Source organism: Haliaeetus albicilla, chromosome 2 (genome assembly GCF_947461875.1).
Source record: "Haliaeetus albicilla chromosome 2, bHalAlb1.1, whole genome shotgun sequence".
Taxonomy (NCBI): Eukaryota; Metazoa; Chordata; class Aves; order Accipitriformes; family Accipitridae; genus Haliaeetus; species Haliaeetus albicilla.
In genome coordinates, this window is record NC_091484.1 from 70,513,817 (window position 1) to 70,535,514 (window position 21,698).

Here is a 21,698-nt window from a genome sequence, read left to right on the forward strand (position 1 = left end):
TAAACTTAAAATTGCAGACAGATCTGTTGTCAGAAATCAAGGCAAAAAGGTCAGTGGGGTTTTCAGCACCCAGTTATGAAGAACAGATTTTTAGGGAGTCCTGACAAATATTGCTGGTTCTCAGACAAGAATTTTGTTCTGCGCAAGCTAGAAATATGTTTCAGCATCATTCTCATTGAAGTTGCAAGATTCAGAATATTTTGAGTTTAGGCGCAGTTCAAAGACAGCTCTTGAATTTGGATGAATGTTAATGCGAATCTTCAAACTACGGGTATTTTAGATGCGCTAGAACCAAAGAAACTGCCTCAAAGTCATTTTTACTTTCAATTCTAAATGTTTTCCAAGAAAAAGACATGAAACTTCCTAGAAATTCTGTAATGAAATGCTGCTGATGTCAGGGTTTTTTTGTTTTCCCATATACAAATGCATTAAATCATATGAGAAAATGTATTTAGATCACCTAAATGCAAGTTATTCGATTGAAAATGAGGTTTTATCAAGTACCAATAAGTTGATTCACAAATAAGGGCTGTGAGTAACAGTACTATGAAAACATTAGAAACAGTTTTTAAGTTTTCAATTAGTAAACTATTGAAAAATATTTCTTCTATGTTGCAACACTTCCTATATTTTTAGTGAATAGCACATTAAATAACCTATGTTTAAATAATTTCTTCCCTGTGACGTAACCCTCTCAGATATTTGCCATCCCTTCAAAGGTTGTATTTAGCACATGATAGGTGTCATGAGAATTATGTAAAAATGAAAAGTATTTTAAACTTCACTACAAATTTCTCAAATTTCTCACTTTCTCCCTGTTAAAAAATGATGTATTTTAAATAGTATTTTGCTGTCTCTTGACACTTGGCCAGTCAATTTCATGTGCAACCCATTCAGCACCTGACAGTTCTGAAAAGATGCAATATTTGCCTAGGAAATGATAGTTAATATATTTGTAAATAAGAAATACAAACTACAAAGCTAATGGAAGTATTTATCAGTTTCAGGCAGTTCATTAGAAGGATCAATATGCAAACACACGTGTCCTTTTAATGAAATCTCTTGGCGGGTTCATTTATCTTTCAACTTAAGTAATACAGGTTAGTGAGCAAATTATGTATGCTATGGCTCTTACCGGGGCAGGATAATATTAGACGAAGAAGAGTGCTATCAGGCTGACAGTCTGACAAAGTAATAAGTTGATACCGTGCACTAAAAATGTAGCTGATTAAATGTTTGGAGAAGCCAAGGTGGTGTTAATCTGTGGGAACGTGAAGGATTTTCCATGAGGAGAAGCCAGGTAGGAGCAAGAGGAGTACCTCTTCTCCCCGGAAACCTTCTTGTCAAACCCGGTGTTGGTGTAAACAGCATCTTCCTCAATCCGAAACGGGAAGGGTCAGTGTGGATGGGTGATTATGGGGGGGGCGGGAGGGTGTGAGCCTCTGGCACAGCTACCCTGCGCTTTCTGGATATGGCAGAAGGCCCCTGTACAGTGGGTGGTGATGGCACTTTTGGTGCTGTCCTACAGGTTTAAGTGAAGTGTCGCTCTGGGCAGGGGGGGAGGAGGTGGTGGTGGTGGGGGGTGCTTTGGGGACACAAGCTGCCCTTGCTCTTCCTTGGCTTCCCGGCCAGGCCCGTGTGCTTACCGAGATGCCGGCTGGAGAGGGGCGCTGGGAGGATGAATACTGTCGGGGGGGGGGGGGAAACTACATGGGGCTGCTGCAGTGTCACCGGGACAGCCGCGGGGAGCCCCGTCCATCCCATCCCATCCCATCCCATCCCATCCCACCCCACCCCCGCAGGCCGCCCCCTCCGCACTGTCCCGGGCAGGGGGGGGTGTCCTTTCCCGGGGGGGGGCAGCTCCCCCTCCCGGATTTGCGGCTTTCTCGGCTCAGGAGGGTTTTGCCCGGGGGGTGAGGGGGTGCGCAGGGGCTGGGGTCTGCGGAGGGGAAGGGGAAAGAGCACGTGAAGGGGGGTGCGTGTCGTGTCGTCCCCCCCCCCCCCGGCTCTGCCCTGCCTGCCATCCCCTGCCGTAGCGGTAACGGGAAACAATGGGGAGAGTTAAGCGGGAGGGGGCTTCATCGCCCGGGGGGGGGGCGTCCGAAGGGGCCTCCGAAGGACCTGTCACTTGTCACGCTCGCTCTGGTCCCACTCCCGCAGCCGGGGCGCTCCGGCGGCAGATGCTTCGGGGGGTGCCCCTGCAGCGTGTTTGTCGGCGGCACGCTGTCATTTGGGGGAGAGGAGGAGGACTGCGGGCTCCGTTCCGTTATAGGAGTCGGTGCTGCCCCGGGCACCCGCGCGGGAAAGCGGCTTTAAGTGGGAGTTAGGGGTGCGCAGCGCCGGGCACGGCCCGGCCCCGCGGCCGCTCTCAGCAGTCCCTGCCGTGATTTATCGAAGCGGGCTCCGCCACTGTCCCATGGCTGGTGGCAGCACACTGCTTCTTCCTAATTTCGCGTGTTATTTGGAGAAGGAGGATGGGAGGGCGGGAAGTTTGGACCTCCTTTGCTTGGCACTGTGTGGTGGTTTTTTTGGTTTTTTGTTTGGTTTTTTTGTTTGTTTTTTTTTACGGAGGAAAGGCTTTTCAGGAAGAAACGTTGCGGGCTTCTTTGCTGTATTGTCATGCAAATGATCTTTAGGTTTTCCTTGCTGTCCTTGTCTGATTTTATTTTTGGCTTTCCGTCATTGTTCTACCCTCCGCTTCCATCTTGCAAGAGTGGCACCAGAAAAAAAAAAAAAAAGAAAAGAAAAAAAAAAGCAGGGGAGGGGGGACGCGGACGCGTAAAAAAAAAAATCAGCCAAAAAAAACCCCCAACACCCCACCAAAACCCAACCCCAACCCCCCCCCCCATCCACAACAGAAACCCCAAACAGCTTTTCCAAAATGAGTGACACAGCCCGTGTCCATTCACCGCCTCACTCCGGCGAAGGGTTTCTGAACAGCCCAGACCTCCTCAGCCAATTGCTGCCAGCAACATGTGGAGGGGAGGCATCGCTATAGCAACCGGTGGATGGGCCATGTGCGGCAGCCGGCAGGGGCTGCCACCCGCCCGATATAAGGAGGGCAGCGCCGGGGCGCGCCGGCATCCTCCACCCGCGCCCGCGCCCCGCGGGGACCGCCGGGGGGACGCCGGTTTCCCCCCCCCCTCCCCGCCCCGCCGAGCCGAGAGGCGGCTGCGGGCTGCGACGAGCGCTTGTGCCTGCGGCCGCCTTTGTCTCCGCTGAGGAAGGGAGTGGGGGGAGCCGGGGGGCTGGGAGGCGGGGGGGGGGGGCGTGTGGGGGGAGTTTTGGCACCGGAGGAGGATTGCTAGAACCCGCCGAGGGGCGCTGAGCCCTCCCAGGGAGGAGCCCGTCCCGGCACGCCGGCTGCGGCGCCATGGCAGCAGGTAAATGCGATGGAGGACGGGGTGGGGGGGGGGGGGTGGAGTGTGTGTGGGGGGGAAGCGGCGTGTTTCGAGGCGGCCCGGCCAGGGCTGGCGTGGGAGCCGTGTGCGCGGCGTGGGGCGGAGGAGCGGGGTCTGGGGGCGGGCGGGATGGGGGGCAGCCGCCGCCCTCCCCGTCGGTCGAGGCCGGGCCGGGTCTCCGCGAAGCAGCGCGGGAGGGAAGGGAGGGAGGGCCACTTCGCCTCCCCCCGGGCCCCCGGCCGCGGCTCCGAAAGCCCCGGGCGGCCCCGGCTCAGCGGTGGCCCCGGGCTGCCCCTGGACGCGGGGCCGTCAAACAGGAGAGGGGCGGGAGGGGGCGGCGGGCCCGGCGGAGCCAGGACGGGCCCTTCCCTTCCCGCTGCCCTCGGCCGGCTCAGGGCTGGGGGCCCCGAGGACGGGGGTCCCCCCCGCGGAGGGTGCGCGGAGGCGGCCGCCGGAGCCCCGTCCCCGCGGCGGGGGCGGTCCGGGAGCCGCGGGGCCCCGGCCCGGCTCCCTGCGAGACGGGGCGGCCGCTCCGCCGACGGGGCCTCCGGCTCGGCCAGCGTGTTACCGAGCGACGGCTCGCTTGTTGGCACTCGGGTTTAAGGGCGCTTTATCTAATCCCTAAATTATGTGCCTTCAGCATCAGCATTAGATCAGCGCTGGCAGTACGGCTTGTGTTTGTCTTGCTTGCTGAAGATACTTGATTAAGCTCAGCTATCGCTGGCCGTCCTCTTGGCTCGGGCTCTGGCGCTTTGGGACTTCGACCCGCTGGGTCCCTCTGTTTATCTGTTTCACTCTGGCTTACAAAGCCCGGGCTGAGGAGGAAACCTGCTTCGCGGTGCTCCCATTCTGCTGCTTTCCCCTCATTGCTCCCGAGTTCTTAGGGATGGGAATGGAAGTTTCTTCACCGTGGTGTCTCCACGCCCTCCTCTCCTTGCTGGCATCCCGGAGGCGCGCTGCACCGCTTCGGGCAGGACGGGCCGCGCTCCTCCGTCCCCGGCTCACCTACCTCCTCCACAGGCATGGATGTGGCTGTCCGGTTTCCCGAGGCGTGCGTTATCCCTGCGGCGTCTCAGTGACGCTGTAGGCTTTTGCGCCGTATGCTTTAACTAAAAGCTGACTTAAAAAAATACCCGGATCCTCAGGAAAATCTTGAAGCTCTTTAAATTTCCTCTTTTGCAACCTTATTCCTTCCACGCCACAAACCGCTTTGGGGTTCTTGGACAGTTTGGCATTTCAGCGTCACCTTGTAGTGGGATTCAGGATAATAGCTGTAATTTCTTGTAACTCTAACCAGAAACTTCACTTCTGTTTGCCTTTAGGAAGCCAGAAGAAAGTATCTACTGTTGATCAAGGGATCTTTGAACTCACTGAATTCTTGATTGTATTCAGTCATTGTTCGTGGTATTAATCCTACTAAAAGGTATAGAGACGCTCCAGAGTGCTTTGTGGTGTTGAAGGTTGCGGAAAGATCATTGTACCCCTACAGATGAATAGATCTGTGGCTCTTGCAGTGACCTTTCTCAGTGATTTGAATAAGCTGCAGTTCCCAGAAATCCATCTGCCTTTTGTGTTTGTCGATTTGTCTAATCTTTCCGACCCCTAAAAGAAGCAAAAAGTACCTTCCCATCCGATTTCATCCTCCCGAGTAAAAGCGTTAAATTGACCTCATTTCAGGTGATGAACTGACATTTGCTGAAAGTGATCCTGGCATCAGGCGAGCTTCCCCGGGCCGGGGGGGCTGGGGGTGGTGGTGTAAAGAGGGAGGCAGAGGATAGCTGCCCCAGAAATCTCTTACTAACTCTAAAAGTAGTACCTTAAAACCCCGACAAGTAGCCCGGACCATACAGCCCGGGAGTGCGGTGCTGAACACGAGGAACATTATGTGCACTGAAGGTGAACATCCCCAGGCCCTGCTGCCCCAGTGCAACCTGACTGGGAGCGCAAAGCAGGGGAGGAGAAGCAGGAACCAAAACCGAGGGAGACGCTGCTTTCCCTTCTGTTTTGCTTTCTGATTTTGCTAAAGGAAAAAAAATCTTATCTGTAGGTTTCCTGGGAACAGATTAGGGTAGCCAGGCTCCTCCTGATGTGAAGTGTTTCCCTGGTTTTCTAGTAACCTATGAAAACTTAACCAGCATAGTGTATCTCAACCTATGTCTCAGATGATAACCTTACAGAGGGAAATTACTACAAGTGAATTTAAGTTTAGATTTATTTAGGTGAGCAGACATACACAGACATAATATGAATACATATTATATATATCTCTCTCTCTCCATACACACCCACACACATCCCTTTCTTCAAGCTTTCTATATTAAGGAAATAATACACGTATCCTTTATGGTTTGTTTTAATGTCAGTAGCTGCGACTATCAGCAAAGGATCCTGTTAAAAAAAAAAGCCCAATGAACTAAAACTTATTTTAGTGAAGTTTGTGTTTAAGAATAATGATTTTCTTGTAGAATTCTTTTCTTCTGCCTAGGCACTTTTTTCCCTCCTTGAATGGCAGATTTGCAAGTACAATTTCATCTGCACAGAGGAACAATAGCTTTCAGTTGCACAAAGGATTTCTCCCACCCTGAATCCAAACCACAATGCCTCTTGCTCTGATAATAGCTTCTGAAAAGATTTTGTAATGCACAGAATTAATACATGATTATTTCCGCCTCACTTCTCTCATTTATTAGATTCTATAGTGAATTCCAAATTAAAAATAGCACCTCTTGAGTTTTTTAATGTTCTAATATTTTGAAACAAATCATATTCTGAAGTTCCTCTTTTTGCCCCTGTTTACTAAGAAATCTGCATTTTTAAATTATTGCTCCAAAACAAAAGTGTGTAATATAAATGTAAAAATCAAGGCATGCAAAAATTGCAAAAAATTATAAGGTCACATTGTTTTAAAATGAATTGTAGTGCTTTTTCCTTTGCAAACTGGAAGAGAGGTTGGGTGCAGTAACCGGCAAACTGGGTTTTAAATCAGGAGGATCTTTTTAAATTTATGAAGTAAAACAAAACCTCAACTTCAGTTAGAGTTTTGCTTTAGCAAGGACCAGAATCGGGCCCTGTGTCCTAAAGGAAATAATGAAGTGTAATTCTGCTGAGACGTCTGGAAGGTGAGCTTTCACATCACTGCATGGGGAGCTCCTCTCTGCTCTTACAAAGACTTTCTCCCACACTTCCAACATAGGTGTGAGAACTTATTTACATGAAAGCGTACATTAAATATTTACTGACATTTGCCTGGAATTCGTTTGAAATGTCGGCTGTTCTGCTGCATCATGGGATGACACCGCGGAACGGGACGCTGCTCTTTGATTAGAACAGTGATTTGTGACTCCAGCGTTGTGGCTGCTCTAGTTACTTACTCACTTTTGGGTGTATATAAAATGCGTTCTGTCGAGGGACTGGGAAAGCCTACATGAGATCAGATCCTAAGCATTTTTTCTTCCCTCTTAAAAAGAAAAAAACAAAGAAACAACCACAAGCCCTCACAGAAGTGGTGTACTTCAAGCAAACACTGTTGAGTCTAAGTGGTAGGTGTAGTGTTGTTCTGAGACAGGGTAACTCTTTGCCTTCTAGCATTTAAGCTCAGGCCGGGCCGTTTCAAAGCAAGTAAAGACTGGCTGAACATCTCCAAAGCCTCCGTATTTAGAGTCACTTCCTAAGCCATCCATTTAGGCATTCATTGGTTTTCCTTCACTGGGACTCTGTGATACTACACAATTTTCCAAGGAGAAAATCATTCAGAGGAATGTCAATATATTCTGTTATGTAAAGTTTAAAAATGCATAGTTACATGTAGCTGAGTTTAATATTTAATTACGTGTAATTTATGTGGTCTATTTATTTGTTAAGCCGGGGGGGGGGAGCAGGTGATTTGTTTTTCTTGTTATGCAACAGCTATTTTTCCCCTTCCACCCCAGGCACGCGCACCATGGCAGCCCCAACCAGCACAGGGAGAGGTGTTCTGCTTTAAAAGACATCCGACTGTAAATGTCAAATTCATAAATATTTAAACATTTTCCTTTCAATTTCAAGTCAAGTCTGACAGGACGCCTCTAATTAACCCTGGGCTCCGTTTCAGGCTGGGGCCTTATTGCAGGGAAGAATCAGGGGTTTAGGTGAGGTGGGGAAATCTGTGCTCCTGACTGGGAGCGGGGGGGGGGAGCTGGTAACTAATGCGTCGGATTAATTTTTACTCGTTTCATAATTCGATGTTTGGTCAGATATCAAGCAGGATGAAAGGGCAGCGGGTTTCTCCGGCTGACTTGGGGGCACTGGGGGCTGTTTCCTGAAGGTCTCCTGACGGGACGCGCCGGGGGCTGGGGGGGGGACCGGGCCCCGCTGCCCTCTGCGGCCGTGGCTGTCCCCAGCCCGGGGCCCGGCAGCGGCGCCGGTGCCGGACCGGGAGCTACAGCCGGAGCCGGGCGGCGGAGCTTCGCCGCCGGCTTTACTCGGGGCTTTACGCGATCACCGATGCCGGGGTGCTGCCCGGGGCAGGCGTAGGGGCTGGCCGAGGTGGTCCTAAACACCAAGCCCCCCCCCCCACCCCCACCCCCGGAGGCAGGGAGAGGAGAGGGGAACCCTCCGGGCCCCGACGGCAGCGGCTCCGGAGGTGCTCCCCGTGAGGCGGGGGGGGGGAAGGAGCGGTCTCCCTTCCCCATCAGCCGCTCCGAGGTGGCGGGCACCGCCGGGCGGCCGTGCCCCATCGCCCCTTCCCTCCCGCTGCGGGGCCGCCATCCCCTTCCCGGGCACGGAGGGTCCGGGGCAGGCGTCGGCGTCGGTTCCCCCCAGACGTGTAGGATTTTTTGCAAACCCATCGCTAGGGACACGCTGGCTCCCCACGGAAGATGCTTCCCGAGGTGTAAAGAACGCGAAACAAACCCCCCCCCCCCGGCATGTTTCTAACTCTTCCCCGTGTCTCACGTCCCCGGGCGCTGGGGACGCGCGGGGTGTCTCGGCGAGTCGGTCTTTTGTTAAGGACAGCCCCGGTTCTGCGGGGAAAACTGCCTGGCAAAGTTGGAAGCAACATCTCACATCGCCGAAACTGCGGGGGGGGGGGGGGGGGGCAAGGCCAGCACGTTCTTTCTCTCCCCCGTGTTTACTCGGGGCATTCGACAGCACTTCGCTGCCATCACTTTGTTTCTCCCGCGTAGCCCCCTTCCCCGGGTGCTTGTGCGGCTCTGCCACACGGCAACCGGCGAAGGAAAACCGTTTAAAACCCCGGTCGCGAAAGCAGAGCACCGGCAGATTCGGGAGCGGTGCCCCAAGCTGCCCGCCCAGCCTCTTCCATTCCCCGGCGGCGCAGCCGGGCTCCGGGGCGGAGGGAGGCGGCCGGGCGGGAGCCGGGGGTCCCGACCGGGGGGCGGCTCGTCCCTTGCCTCGCCGATGGGGAGGCCGAACACCGCGGCGAAGCGGATTAACCGTCCCGGGGCGCAACGCTCGGGGAGGGGGCGCCGGCACTTTGGCGGGAGCTGCCTATTTAGATGCAGATTGCGACCTCTGGCCCCGAGGGGACGGCGGCCTTTCAGGGAGATGCTAATGGCACAGCGCAGCAGCCCTTCACCCCCCCCAGACACACAGACATCCCCCCCCCCCCACCGCCCCCGGGGCCCCCAGGGCCGAGGCGGCGGGAGCTGCGAGCAGGCGGCGGCCGCCGTCGGTGCTGCTCGTCCCGGTGCGAGCGGGGCAGGTGCCCGGCTGCGGCCGCGGGGAAGCGGCGGGGGGTGGCGGGGGCGGGCGCGGGGAGGCGGCCCCGGAGCCCCCCCGGGGCCGGGGCGGGGGGCGGGCGGGAGGCAGCCCCGTCCTCCTGGTGGCTGTTGGGATTTGGAGGAGGGGCCGGCTGCGGGGGAGGGAGGCGGCGGGCGCGGCGGTGGCTGCGCGGGCGCGGAGGCGGCGGCGGCGGAGGAGGAGGAGGAGGAGGCGGCGGCGGGCGGCCCCGGCGTGGCCTCGGCGAAGCCCTGCGCCCGCCCCCCCCCCCCCTCACCCGGGGTTTACAAACCCGGCAATCGTCCTCCGCTCGGCGCATCCAGGCAAGAAAATCCGGGAGTCTTACTGAACCTGCATTTCCATTAACTCAGCCTCAGCCCCGGCTAATCCGCAGCACTGAAGGCAAGGAGGCTAATTAATGACAAGCTTTTACAGTCAAGACCAGCGATAATTGCTTTGGTGGCCTTTATGATTACAAGATAAAAATGGACCGGGCCTGACATAAGAGCCACTGTGTACACTGCGAGACAGGAGGAAATTAAGAGCTGGCTAGCTGAATACGGAGCAGAAAATTACTAATAGAGGAGAGATAATGAATAGGCCGGCTAGGCATTCATGGGGAAAAATCCATTTTGTTACCACGCGAAATTAGGTGGTGGAAAGGAGTTTGCTAATTGTTCTCATCTTGTAGCAACCAGGACTGAGGCAGGGGCGTGCTTTTCAATTCATTTCCCTGGTAATTGTGAAAGGGGGAATGCAGGCCAAATGAGTCTTGCTGCAATTTGCGCGCCTGGTCTTTTCATTTTCATGTTGCGTTTTTAATTGTTGCTAATATAGCTTATAATGAAGCTAATGAGGGGAAATTATTGTACAACTTTTTAGCACATGGAGACAAGTGAAATGCACTAGAAGGATTCTCTCCTATTGCTGCAAAAATAATAGTAATCTGGAGGAGTTTGGAACTATCGGGCTTTTTTTATCCTTTTCCTTCTACAAGAGACAAAAGGAAGGACCGCCACCTACTTTTTTTTTTCCTTTCTTCTCTGTCGTTCCGTGTTTTATTTTTCACTCCAAGAAAAAAAAACCAACCAAAAAACCAACGGATTTTCCCTTGCTGCCCCCCTCGCAGCCCCTGGCCCTGGATGCGGGGGGGGGGGGGGGGCGCGGAGCCGCGGTGCTTGCGCGCAGGCAGCGCGCCCGCCTCCGCCTTTCGGTAGTTAAATACGAGCCGCCGGGAGGGGAGGGGAGGGGACGGGGGGGGGGCATGTCAGCAGCGCTGTCCCTGCCCGCCCGGTCGCCTCCATCCTTGGCCGAAAGTTAGCGCTGCCGGCTGGTTCCCCCCCCCCCTTCCCCGCCCCGACGGGGTCCCCTTGCTCCGCGCCCGCGCAACTCAAGGCGCTGCCTCTCTCTCCTCCCCTGCAGAAAAGCGACGTCCCGCCGCTCCCGCAGCGCGGGGAAGAGGCAGAATCCGCCAAATTCCTCCTCCTCACCCTCCTCTCCCTCGCCTGCATCGCCGGGGTCCTGGCGGCGTCGGGGGTCGCCTACTGCCTCCGCCACCGCGCCCACCACCGCCTGAAGGAGAAGCTCTCGGCCCTGGGGGCCGACGCCGGCTCCGACGCCCCCGCTGCTTATCAGGTAAGTTCCGAGCTTTCCTCCTCCTCCGGCCCTGCTCCCCCGGGCTCTGCCGGGCACCCCGGGGGGACCCTCCGCGGACTGGGAGCCGAGGGGGTGGGTTTGGTTGCGATGCTGGCGTGTGTGTCCCCCCCCCCCGCTCCGTTCGTGTTCCCGCGGATTCACTGTAGCGGCTTTTTACTGCTGGGTATTAATCTTGGCTATTCTGGGAGTTGCTGTAAATTTGTGCCTAATTAGAAACATTACAAAAAAAAAAAAAAAAGGGAAAAAGAGAAGCCCTCGCCATTGAAATTCTCTGAAAAATAACATTAATATCCATAATCTGTCACCCCTGCCACTATTAATAACGAAAAATCTTTAACATTTATGAGGAATGGATTGCACGGTTATCTGAAGATGTCTCTCTTTTTGAGTAATCGACTTCTTCAGGGTCTGATATGAAAAGAGCCTTTGACCCGATCTGTTGCCACCTTCTGCCATTATTCAGATAAAATGAAATCTAATGCTGATAGATGGGGAGGTAAACCAGGACTGGTTCTGGGAGAACAATAGTAGCAGATGTGTACCCAGTAATACGGGGAGGACTGCACTCAGATTTCCTGAAATAAATCAGAAACCTCAGGCTTTCTCTTTCAGTTTCAAAAGTATTGGGTGGAGAGATGCTCTGCACCTTCCTGAAGTTTGTTTTAGATCGTGGCACTTATTTCTTGGTGTGTTGTTGGTGTGGTAATGCATGTGTTCTGGTTGTGTACCACACAGCCCTGGTCTGCTGTCCCAAAATATTTGGAGTGGGACCAGGAGAAAGAATTCGAGACTGGGTAAACGTTGTTGCTGTAGTATCTGTGTCTGCTGTGCACCCATAGGGTCTCGCTAATGGCACTCTTCTGTCAAGTTTTATTTTACCTTCTTGTTTTGCTTAGGAGCAGACGTTATGGCCTTTCTGTATTCTGGAGCTGAGATAGATTCAAATTGGCAGCTGGGAGTCATGTGGGAATAAACTCATATTTCCTCGCAAAGTTGGGATCTGCCTGTACCTCTTATATGTTAAAGAAGTAACGTATTAAGTACGTCTCCACAGGCAGGGTCCAAGGAGATGTTAGTGCAGAATGATAATATGAATGTTTCTGTAACAATTAGTGTCTTCAGGAATGGTTTTGGTCTTCAGTTTAAATGGAATGTTTACTTAAAAAAAAAAATCTTTAAATTACTTTACATCTTTAAATTTAACGACTTCCAAAACAAGAGAGAGCGAGAGCAAGAGCATTTCTAGTGGAAAAAAGGAGTGTCCTCCGGGATAAAGTGTGAACAAACCAGCAGTTTCTCTGATCAGTTTTGTTGGCCAAAGACTCTGTGGCCATAAATATTTTTGTCTGGTTTTAAAAGGGAACTTGCTGTTGGCTTATTTAAAACACAGAAGCGATAGGTAGTCTTTTTCTTCCATTAAACGTGAATACAAGAATTCTTAATTTTAAAAAAAAGCCCTCCAGGTTCCAAAATCACACTTGAAACTGAATTTGTGATAATTAACAGGACAATCTTCCTACTGACAGCTCTAATTAATAGTATCTGTAATTAAAATCGTGCCCTTCCAGCAGGAAAATTGTTTGAATTTCTTGGAGTGACCTTTTTTGCCATCTCTCCTGGGAGTATAGTGGTTAAGTTGATATTGATTTTATAATGAGCTCTGGTTTGTTTAATAAGAATCTGTAATCCAGACACTAAATGAAATGTGTGCTTCATTTCTTCTTCCCAGATTTATATATATTTTAAAATCTTCCTAGTTAGATCTGAGAGTGACATTTTCTGTTGAAAAACAACAACGCTTGGAGGATGCTGCTCAGTTTTTCAATAGCAGGACTGTATTAATATTCTTTGTTCCTGACCTTTGGGCCCAGTCCTAACCACCTGACTTCTTCAACATTTCCATTGGTTTTTCAGGGGAACTGTAGTCATGAGTGGGAGGAAAAATGTTTTTCCTTAAATACAAAGGTTTCTAAGGGCTTGGCTCTCCTCCTGTGGACGTAAATGGGAATTTTGCCATTTGTTTCAATGGCAGCAGTAGGAGGCCCCAGTATAGGCAGACAAAATACTCAGGCAGTTTTGATGCTGCTAAGTAGCGTTTTATCAAAATGAATCACTGAGCCTGGCTCTGTATATAATAAACTATTCATGTGGATTTGAAGAGAAATAGGATTGAGCCCTATTCGCATCGTCAAAATCGCCTTATGTTGAGCTGTGTTAAATGTAATGGGTATCTGGTGTGATGCATGTTTTGGATAACATCAATTAGGTCTCAGAAAAGCATCAATTATCTTTTTCCTCATCTTCTCTGATACTCATAGGGGAATAATGTAACCCGTATTAATACGGGGGAAGAAAAAAGCAGAGATAGCTTTCAAAATTGTACCTACTTTGTTCTCTTCTGTTAAATGTTTCCCAAGTATCTACTCGGTTATCTCGGTGTATTTTAAAAATACGGAATATTTCAGCAGCTGCTGCCACTAGACTTTAAAGCACAACACTCCAATATGTTGCTGCTTACAGCTTAAGTGACAATTCAGATTTATTTTCTTTAATTTGAAGGGGGAGAAGTTGGTCAGTGTAAAAGAGCCTGGTGGCCCAATGTGATTGAAAGAGAACGCTGAAATACCACTTCGATTCACGTGCTTCTCAAAATGTCAGCGGTTTATATCTGCACATAAACAAGACTGACCTAAATTTTCAACATTTAGCAGAAGCATTTTTCATCCTAACCCAGTTCAGCCAGGAGAGTTCATTCAGGGTTTTACTCCTTCCCTACTCACCCTGTGAACTTCGAAGAGTTTTTTCCCACAGCTGCTTTTTTTTTTTTCCCCCTTCTCGTTTGTGTGGTGAAATACCAGCTTGAGAAGGGGAAAACAGACAAACCGTATTGTCAGGGAAATAGCAGGTTGGCTGCTGAGCCTCCCCCCGCACCGGAGGCGTAGCGCCTGTCATGCAACGTCACTCACCTGCTAGCACCAGCACTTCTTGTGTAAGCACGCTCGCCTACTAACACGAGTATTTCTGGTGTAAGTGCGAGCAGAAGTGACTGGTCTTAGGCAGGACAACCGGTACTGTTTAGAAGTTGAAGCAGACAAATAAAATCTCCGCGGTGCCCGTGATGCGCTGCCAGGCAGCCCCGTACCACTTGAAGAGGTAACTGGTTCTCCAGGTGTTGGGTAAGGCAAGCGGCTGGCCTTAAAAGTGTTAGAAGTAAGGTCTGGGAGGCTAAACCCTGTTGAAAGACTAAGTAACAGGAGGAAGGGTAGATACACAATTGCAACTTCATTTATCTTTGAATGGCTACAGGACAAAATGACAGGCTGGTTTGATCAGAGGGTGGCCAAGGAGCTTCTCAAAATTAATGGAAATGGTGTATCTCGTAAAGTGGTGCGTGTGCATAAAACACATTTTACACAAAGGCGGACAATTTTTGTGTACCTTTTGAACACGTCTCCTGTCCTTTCAAATCGCACGTGTAACGATTAGATAAGTCAGCGTTCGCATTCGGGGATGACTAAAAAGAGGTTGTTCCTGCCTCCGCGGTGCCCCTGCGCATGCGCACACCTGCACCCGTGTTTTTAATTGTCGCTCGTGTTGCTTTGATCTTCTTTGAAAAGCAAGTTTAGCATTCTGCAAGCCCACTCTCTGGTCCAGGAGATTAGGGCAGAAGCGTTTTAGGAATTTTCAGCAGACACTCTTTGATTTATTTCACAACGCTGAGCAGATTTTCTTCGTGCACTTTGAAGCCTTTAGAACGTAACCCAGAGAAAAACGGGCATTCAGACGTCGGGGGCGGGCTGCAAACAGGGCCACTAAGTGCACATCTTACTTGTCACTGCTCCCATTAGCGAGCAATTTATTAATGTAATGAGTGTATGTTAGTGACTGCTACTATTTAGGGATGCTCTGTTTGATTCAGGGTGATGTATTTGTGAGTCCAGCTGAACTCTGGCTTTTGACCCCCGTGTGGGGAATGCTGGGTTGTGCGAGATGTTAAATCATCAGCATATTTTATACTTTGCGCTGCAGAACTTTCCTATGAGCATGGTCTTCTGCATCACTGATAATGCTCTGCAAAACATTGCCCATAATGGAATTTAAAGCCAAAAGTTAAAATGCACTGAAGCTGGCTTCAGAAAGCCTGCCTTTTAATATTTTATGTCAATAACGTTCTTTTTAATTTTCCTTCATCTCAGCCAAAAGAACTTCCTTTAAAAAGCAAGGGGGCAAAGACCAAACAGTTTACAATGAAGCTCCTTCTTAACCTGCCTGAAGTATTCAAGGTTACGTTAGCCGTGCGCTGTCAGCGCAGCTGGATTACATCATCAGCTCTTTTAAAAACTTGTTCAAATAACTTGATTTGGCAGGCATATAATTGTAAATTATATGTTAAATTCTACATTATTACATGTATTATATTATATATAAATTATATATTCCTTTGTCAAATACAGTCTGATTAATTACATGATCCTTCTGGATTCAAAGCCATTAAGAACTTCTCTGTGCTTTTATGAATTTCATCCTGCTGGTATTTTTTATTAGAGATGTTAAGAACACAGTATTCACGACACTTAGAATAAATATTTTCCTGCAGATATTTTAAAAGCCTCCAACTGAAAGAATCCACTGGAAACATACACTCTATTTAACCATCATGCCTGGTTTGTGTGTTTAAATACAGATAATTCATTACCTCTGATACAGCTTCATGTTTTACACTCTAGACTGACTTTCATCAGCAAACTTGTTATTATAGTATTAGACCTTAACGTTATAGTAATACTCTATATCAACTCCTTAGAAAATGGAATTTTGTGAGCTAAGTGAGATGGAACAAAAAAAAAAAAAAAAGGAAAATTTCGCAGTTCTTATTTATCAAGTTCTCGGTAATATTCCAATTAACATCAGGATTGGGACCAAAGAAAGCTGGTAAACTGGGGATAATCAGTACCATAAAGTATTACCTCCTATCTATGTAAAACTTCATTTTCAAGGACCCTCACTACACTTAAGCAAAAAAGATATCACTGAGGACAAAGTGTATTCAGTACATGAGTATTTAGTAAACATTTCAGTCAGGAATACATTCAGTAAGGATTTCGGATAGATGAAAATTTTGCCTTAAGGCTGAATGCTATGAAGGGCTTGCTTGTGTTTTCTTCTGGGAAAACAAAGGACTTAACGCATTTTTAATCTTTTCTTTTCCGGTGTCCTTATTAAAAGAGAAAAAAAAGATCACTCACGTGATTATGTAAAGCAACAGGACAAACTGTAATTGTTTGTAATAACACATATGCAGGGAGGCACATGCATTAGAAGAGTTGTTCTTGTCCATTTCAGTCTACTTATTGTGTCTTATGTGAACAACTTTCTCTAATTAGAATTTTGCCTTAAAAGAAGTGCTCAGGAACTTGCAAATACATCGTATGTAATGTTGTTACATAAACCACTGTACTTTAAGGTGAGACAGTTTTCACATTGTACAAAACACATATTCTACACAATGGTCATGCATAGCAATAATGGGAGAGGAAAAAGAAGTGGGGAGTGTTTTAAGGGGATTGGAAGAGAGTTTACCTTATGTTTAAGCACTTTGTTGAAGTCAGACAGTGGATGGCCAAAGCAGAATGAGGCAAAACAGGAGGTGTACAAATATGGATTTAACTTTTAATCTGTTTTTTATCTGATTAGTGTTCAGAACAATCCACAATTCCTCTGGTGCAGTGGACTATGTAATTCCCTAACCTTGCTTCCTGTGGTAGCCATAAAATTGAGTTAAATGGTAGTGATGTTCAAAACAGCATTTCAAAATACTGTATGAATTTATAAATCAGCAGTAATTTATCAATCATGCCTGTTTGATAAATTGGGGTATAAATAAATAAATAGGTTTTAAAATCAACTTCAAAATACTGCTTAATGAGAAATGCCCATCTTAAGTGCTGAACCTCGATGGCACAGATTTCAGAGGGCACTTCAGGAAATCTGTGTTTGAGCTTGTCGTGTCCGGCTGCGACGAGCAGTGCTCTCCCATCCATCGCCTCCTCCCCTCCCCTGCCCACTGCTCCAGCACGCACGGCCCCGGCAGCGGGGCAGCCCCGCGGGAACCACGCTGGCTGTGTGAGAGAGGTTTATTGGGCTTGTTACGAATGGCTCTCCTCCACGCTTTTCCTATTTAAGAAAAGAACTTTTGTCAATTGCACAGTGTTGGAGAAATGGACTTGCCCTGACCAGAGCAGGTTTTACCTTCGCAGCTCAAGTCCTGGGCTGCTGCAGCAGTGGCAGTGCAGCAGCACTTTGGAGTAAAACACTCTTTACATTAGAGCAGACAGGTGGAGAGAGAGGGTTTTTTGCAGGTATGGAAGGAAAATGGGTATATATGCAACTCCTGGAGTGCTTGGATGAGAAGGTGCCATGTGGGTTTAAGTTTGAGTAATATAAACCATCTTTTTCAAGTAGGTGGCTGTTTATCTGCATAGGACTGGTGCAAAGTGGCAGAGAGAAGGTGATGTCAACCCTCTTTTCTTACCCGACTTTGTTTATTTTTCCCTGTCTAAAGAATACGGTATTTGAACTTCGCGTTAAGGACAAACGTGCTCCAAGCATCTTGCAGTATAATTTCTGTGTATTTAGAATGTAAGAAAATGCTAAGAAAAAATAGTAGGAGAGGAAATTAAGTTAGTGACTCATTTTTAATTACTGGGAAATCCAGAATCCTTACCCAAACAGGCATTTCTTAGAAAATGTGCTGGAGGTGCTCTGGACTTGCAGGCTGCATCTCGCCTGGTAAATTAAACCGGTAAATTGTTCAAATGGTCCTGGCACCATTTCAGGCCAAGCCACCCAACTTTCTCCCAAACAATTTCTCAGCACAGTTAGCACAGGCCAAGAAAAAGACATTCACTGGGCAGTTTTCTTAATAATTTGGCTATTTAGAGGGTGAGAATTACTGTTGCTTTATCTGCCCTAACTTCCCATCCTGGACTGCTAAGGTCCGGGCTCCCGCTCCCGAGCATCCCGCTCCCGAGCATCCCGCTCCAGCTTCAGAGCCCCTTCCTCCCATCCCTGCCGCGCCACGGGCTGTTTGCCAGCTGAGTGCGGGCTGGTTCTGGATAAGTACAATGGATTGTCTCCCTCTGGTAAATTGATTATGTCCCAGCGCCTGTATGTTATAAAGAAGCCAAAGATAACCACAGCCTTGCCTAATGGGCTGGAGAGTATTTGATCTGCAGTCCCAGGCAGTACATCATCTCAAGTGTCCCGATTTCTTTCTGGAATAACTATACTGTCTTCAGTGGCATTTTTTTCTGATGTAATGTGGAGGATAATCAGGCCTGTCTTTGCTACACACTTCTGCCCTTTTTTCTGTTTTAGGATTTTCCTTTTTCTTTTGGAGCAGCTCTGTTACCGTGTTTCAGATTTGACACAATCTTCTATTGTATATTCGCTGAACGCTCGGCAGCTAACACTGCGATCTGGCTTGCTGAGCCTTTCATATTCCTTCAGAGAGCTGCACTAGAAGAAAAAAAAATATTTTTTAAAGTTTTTAACTGGAAAGTTTTTTTTATTTGCAGAACGGATCTTGTACCAGGGTTGCGTTCCCTGGAAGAGAGTAGAAGTTAATTGTGTGTACACAAAAAACTGTTGTCAATGATGTTTGTCAGTTCTTGCAGGACCGTGTTGCCTGCGAGCAGGAACAGGTTGTAGTTTATTCTCTGAAGGCTGTAAGGTACATAAAAAGCATTCTTCCTACTGCTTTCTTCTGGGTACATCTGTTCATCCTGCACAGCGGTCCCACACGGTGGGCAGTGAAAGGGAAGAGGAGCGGGGGATGCAGCGACCCTTCCTTTCTCCTTCTGCGCGCGGGCAGGGGCGACGTGCTGTGCTCAGCAGCGTGCTGGCAGCGCAGCTCCGCGTCCTGCCGAAAGCCAGCGAGATCTCGGCTTCGGGGATCTTTGTCCTTCCTGCACTGCGTGTTCGTGCTTAGCCTTAGTGAAGGATTTGAGGCTGACGGCAGCCACCTAAGGTTTTACCTTGGTAAAGCCGTACGGACTTGGCTGTTTTGTGAGACAGATGAACAAAAGTAGGTGTCACATCCCAGCTCTTGCGGCAATGTTGCAAAGTTGAGTATTCCGAGTGGACTGTGATGTTTTCGCTCGTTTTATTGTGGTATAAACTGTAAGAGAAGTTTGGGTAGAGCAGACCGGAGCTCTCCTGGCATCGTGCTGCTCAACTGCTCCAATCTTCCCAAAGGCACAAGTGAGAGGTGCTGTCTCGAGCAGCCTCGGGAGCGTGCGTGGCACATGAGGGCAGGGGGACCCATGGATGGCCTGTGTGCAGACCTACAGAGAATTGGACGTTGAGGATGTGATTTGTGTTGGCTGGACAAGAGGCCTCATTTAGTTCCTCTCAACAGGGACAAAGCTACAGCTCCAGGGATGAGGACCTCCTATCCAAGATATTTGCCTTCTCATGTATTTACATGCACAACAGAGATCTAAATACTTTCTAGCAGTTTAGAGAACTGTAAAAGAAAATTTGAGTGATCTACTGCACACCAGCAAAGTATGGTAAAGGACTGAGACAACTCCCCTGACTTCTTTGTACTGTGATTTTTGCTATTACAGGTTCTAAGCTCTCACAGTACCAGTGTATGTCACTGCGGTGTAAGTCAGTCAGCTGGGGCATTCCTGCAGCTCTTCGTATTCCAGTTCAGGTTCTCAGCTTTCAGCATGAAGATCCAGTTTTTGTCACTTGTATTCTTACCAAATAACCAAACCAAGACTGAAGAAGGGAGACTGTAAAAGGATGCTCCTAGAAGTTAAATCCTTGAAAGAACCAAAATTAATTTGGAGAGGGGTGGGAGAAAATAGCATTTGAATTGGAGAAAATAAAATTTAGTGTAGGTGGCTTATCCAGAGGAGAAAATGTATGAGGTTTTCTCTAAGCTTTGCTGACCAGTTTTTAGACTTTTTACCAAAGACAAATGAGCGATGTTTTATTGATGTTCGCTTGGGATGACCACATTCTGAACAAATGCAGATTCTGATCAGGAAGATAGTTTGTTAAATTTTTAATATTTCAGACTGATAAAATCCTATTCATTTTTGGTGAAGTTTTTGTTTTTATGTTTTATGTTTTTTATGTCTAGCTAACAATTACAGGCTTCTTGATGATTCCTGCTTTTTCCTTCTGCATAGGACTGCTGCTGCTTTGCAGAACCATGTTCTGGCAGCATCTCAGAGATCTCAGAAGTGCCCTCCAAAGTGGGAACAGCTCATCATTATGGTGATAAAACTCACTTTTGATGTTGGGTTTACATGCATACCTTGGCTGATTAAAATCATTCCCTTTCCCCTCATCAAACATTACCTAACTTGGGAGATACAGGCATTGCATGCAGGGAGGAAGGCTTTTCCTTGGCCATGCAGTCTGACAACAGCAGAGGTGTATGGTTTGAAGTGGGCTGCAGCAGAGCCATAACTACCAACCCTACCCATTTTCTAGTACTGCTGGTCTGAACATCCCCCTAATCTTCAAAGATGTATCAGAGAGGATATTCACATGTCGGAGAAATATTGATCTTTCCTACTAACTATTAATACAGAAGAACAAGGGAAAGATGAAAAGGAAAAATTCAGTATGCTGCTGCTTTTCTGATGGTGTGGGGAGAAGAAACTTGGATTTTACTTTTTCCAGCTTCTCAACTGGAGTTCATCCTGGCTTCCTGGGAAAGAAAAATGCCTCATGTGGAATGAAACGATGTGATTTGCTGGAAGAGCTGTCGCTGCAGTGGATGACAGCAAAAGGTGCCAGTGGCTGGCTATCCATGTAAGATGAAAAATGTGATGGAGCTGAATGTAGTTTGGGGAGCAAGAACAATCTACATATGTAAATTCATGTTACATAGCGAAATTATGCCATACAGCTTCTCTTTCTCTACTCTGGGGAAATAATATGTACAGTAAAATGGGAATGTGAGCATGTAAATTCCATATATACTGTCACCCACAAGAGTGAAATAAAGAGCTGCACTTCCTAATTAACCTCACTGGAAAGCTCTTGGGTGTGAAGTTAAAACATACAGAAGGGTTGCCTAGCAAGCTGTTCCAAATTTCAGCTTCTTTTTGAAGGTCTGGGTCAACCCAATGGCTCTCCAGGCATTGTTGACTAATAATTTTGTTTGCTTGTTTGAGGGCTTGAGAAGTTAATTAAGTATAAATCAATGCTTGAGGCTTTTGTGAGTGCTGGTCACTCCATCGCCGAAGGAACGCTGCAGAAATGGAGGGAGTGAGGAAGAGGTGACAAGAATGATTAAGGGCATGGAAAACTTGCATGAAGAGAGATTGAAAAGACAGATTATTTCTTCTAAAACAGTAACAAGTGGCAGCGTAGAAAAGAAAAAGTATATAAAATGGACAACTGAAGAAAGAGTGAAGCTCTTATTCTGTCTTCTGCCTAGCACCAGGGCAAAGACGTTCAGTTGTTAAATACATAAAACAAAAGACCAATAGAGGAAAAGCTATCCGCATAATACAACTGCGACATGCAACACTATTTCTGCAGAATGTTGTTGATGCACAAGTTTTTAGCAGGAATCTCAAAAACCAGAGAAGCACGTGAGAAAAAATACTCTGGGTAATAAAATAGCTGATGGTGGTTTAGAAGATGTCTATAGTTTCATGCCCCAGGTCTTAAAATAATCCAAAATTAAGATGCGACTGTTTTAGGATTGTGCCTACCTTGTATGTGCTCTCCTGCGCTGTTCCCGTGGTGCTTCTTGCAGACAAACTGGTGCCTGGCGGGGAGGTCCAAGTGGAGTAATGTCCCCTGCGCTTGTAGGAGTTGGCAAAGGGAAACACAGGAGCTTCAGTAATGGCCAGGGAAGTTCTTTTCTTTGAAAGCAAACACACACATTAAGTC

The 21,698-nt window shown here is 48.2% G+C and overlaps 1 protein-coding gene and 1 long non-coding RNA gene across 2 annotated transcripts in view; both read left to right on the forward strand.

Annotated features, from left to right (window-relative positions):
- Positions 1 to 21,698, forward strand: part of PTPRN2 (protein tyrosine phosphatase receptor type N2) — a 664,689-nt gene that overhangs the window by 545,613 nt on the left and 97,378 nt on the right. The window contains 1 exon segment of the mRNA XM_069799855.1: positions 10,539 to 10,751. Within this exon segment, the coding sequence (XP_069655956.1) occupies positions 10,539 to 10,751 (213 nt within the window).
- Positions 3,263 to 7,829, forward strand: LOC138684466 (uncharacterized). The gene is made up of 3 exons (XR_011323749.1): positions 3,263 to 3,383; positions 4,042 to 4,824; positions 7,331 to 7,829. It is a non-coding gene; the product is annotated as an uncharacterized lncRNA (long non-coding RNA).